Genomic DNA, 1,667 nt, shown 5'->3' on the forward strand with positions numbered 1-1,667 from the left:
CCGTCCCAGCTGCCCTACGCCTCTGGAGGCTGCTTTGTGTTCAAGTGACGACTATTTCCTCTTCCCTCCCTCCCCCAGCGTGGGTCTAGTTATGGCTCCCTGATGACAGCCCATGGGAAATACCAGATCTTTGCCAACACCGGCGTCTTCAAGGTGAGTGTCCCGCCTGCCAGGCCCGGAGATCCTCAATAAGAACATCAGAGAGAAGCCAACGTTGGGTCAGGCCAGTGGCCCCTCCAGTCCAACACTCTGAGTCACACAGTGGCCAAAACCCAGGTGCCATCGGGGGGGGGGGGTGTCCAGCCGTGGGGCCAGGACACTGGAAGCCCCTCCCCACTGTTGCCCCCCGTCAGAGCACCAAGAAGATAGAGCATCCCTTGCCCCAAACCGAGAGTTCCTGTCTATACCTTGTGGCTCATAGCCACTGACGGACCTCTGCTCCATATAAGAACATAAGAGAAGCCACCATCGGGGGGGGGGGGTGTGCCATCCAGTGAGTCACACAGTGGCCAAAACCCAGGTGCCATCGGGGGGGGGGGGTGTCCAGCCGTGGGGCCAGGACACTGGAAGCCCCTCCCCACTGTTGCCCCCCGTCAGAGCACCAAGAAGATAGAGCATCCCTTGCCCCAAACCGAGAGTTCCTGTCTATACCTTGTGGCTCATAGCCACTGACGGACCTCTGCTCCATATAAGAATATAAGGGAAGCCAACATTGGGTCAGGCCAATGGCCCCTCCAGTCCAACACTCTCTGAGTCACACAGTGGCCAAAGATACTAGGGGCCATCAGGGGGGGGTCCAGCAGCGGGGCCAGGACACGGGAAGCCCTCCCACTGTTGCCCCCCCCCAGCACCAAGAACACAGAGCATCCCTTGTCCCAGACTGAGAGTTCCTGTCTATACCTTGTGGCTAAGAGCCACTGACGGACCTCTACTCCATATAAGAACATCAGAGAAGCCAACGTTGGGTCAGGCCAGTGGCCCATCCAGTCCAACACTCTGAGTCACACAGGGGCCAAAACCCAGGTGCCACTGGGAGGATCCAGCAGCAGGGCCAGGACACTAGAAGTCCTCCCACTGTTGCCTCCCCCCCAAGCACCAAGAAGACAGAGCATCCTTTGCCCCAGCCTGAGAGTTCCTATCTGTACCTTGTGCCTAATAGCCACTGATGGACCTCTGCTCCATATAAGAACATAAGAGAAGCCAACGTTGGATCAGGCCAATGGCCCATCCAGTCCAACACTCTGAGTCACACAGGGGCCAAAACCCAGGTGCCACTGGGAGGATCCAGCAGCAGGGCCAGGACACTAGAAGTCCTCCCACTGTTGCCTCCCCCCCAAGCACCAAGAAGACAGAGCATCCCTTGCCCCAGACTGAGAGTTCCTACCTGTACCTTGTGGCTAAGAGCCACGGATGGACCTCTGCTCCATATGCTTATCCAGTTCCCTCTTCAAGCTGTCCATGCTTGTAGCCGCCACTCTTTGGGTGAAGAAGGACTTCCTTTTATCCGTTCTAACCTGACCGCTCAGCCATTTCATGGAGTGCCCACGAGTAACCCTGCCCCTCCCTCGCAGGGAAACGTCGTGGCCATCAAACACGTCAACAAGAAGCGGATTGATCTGACGAGGCAGGTGCTCTTCGAACTCAAACACGTATGTACCGGGGGGGGG

At 57.6% G+C, this 1,667-nt stretch overlaps 1 protein-coding gene across 1 annotated transcript in view; it reads left to right on the top strand.

Annotated features, from left to right (window-relative positions):
• The window catches only part of NPR2 (natriuretic peptide receptor 2), a gene marked incomplete at its 5' end in the record, with an annotated part of 20,896 nt that overhangs the window by 14,392 nt on the left and 4,837 nt on the right, over positions 1 to 1,667 (top strand). The window contains 2 exons of the mRNA XM_015411397.1: positions 79 to 153; positions 1,572 to 1,649. Coding sequence (XP_015266883.1) covers positions 79 to 153; positions 1,572 to 1,649 — 153 coding nt within the window. The remainder of the gene's footprint in view (positions 1 to 78; positions 154 to 1,571; positions 1,650 to 1,667) is intronic.

The sequence above is a fragment of the Gekko japonicus genome, unplaced genomic scaffold (genome assembly GCF_001447785.1).
Source record: "Gekko japonicus isolate JY-2015 unplaced genomic scaffold, Gekko_japonicus_V1.1 scaffold2978, whole genome shotgun sequence".
NCBI lineage: Eukaryota > Metazoa > Chordata > Lepidosauria > Squamata > Gekkonidae > Gekko > Gekko japonicus.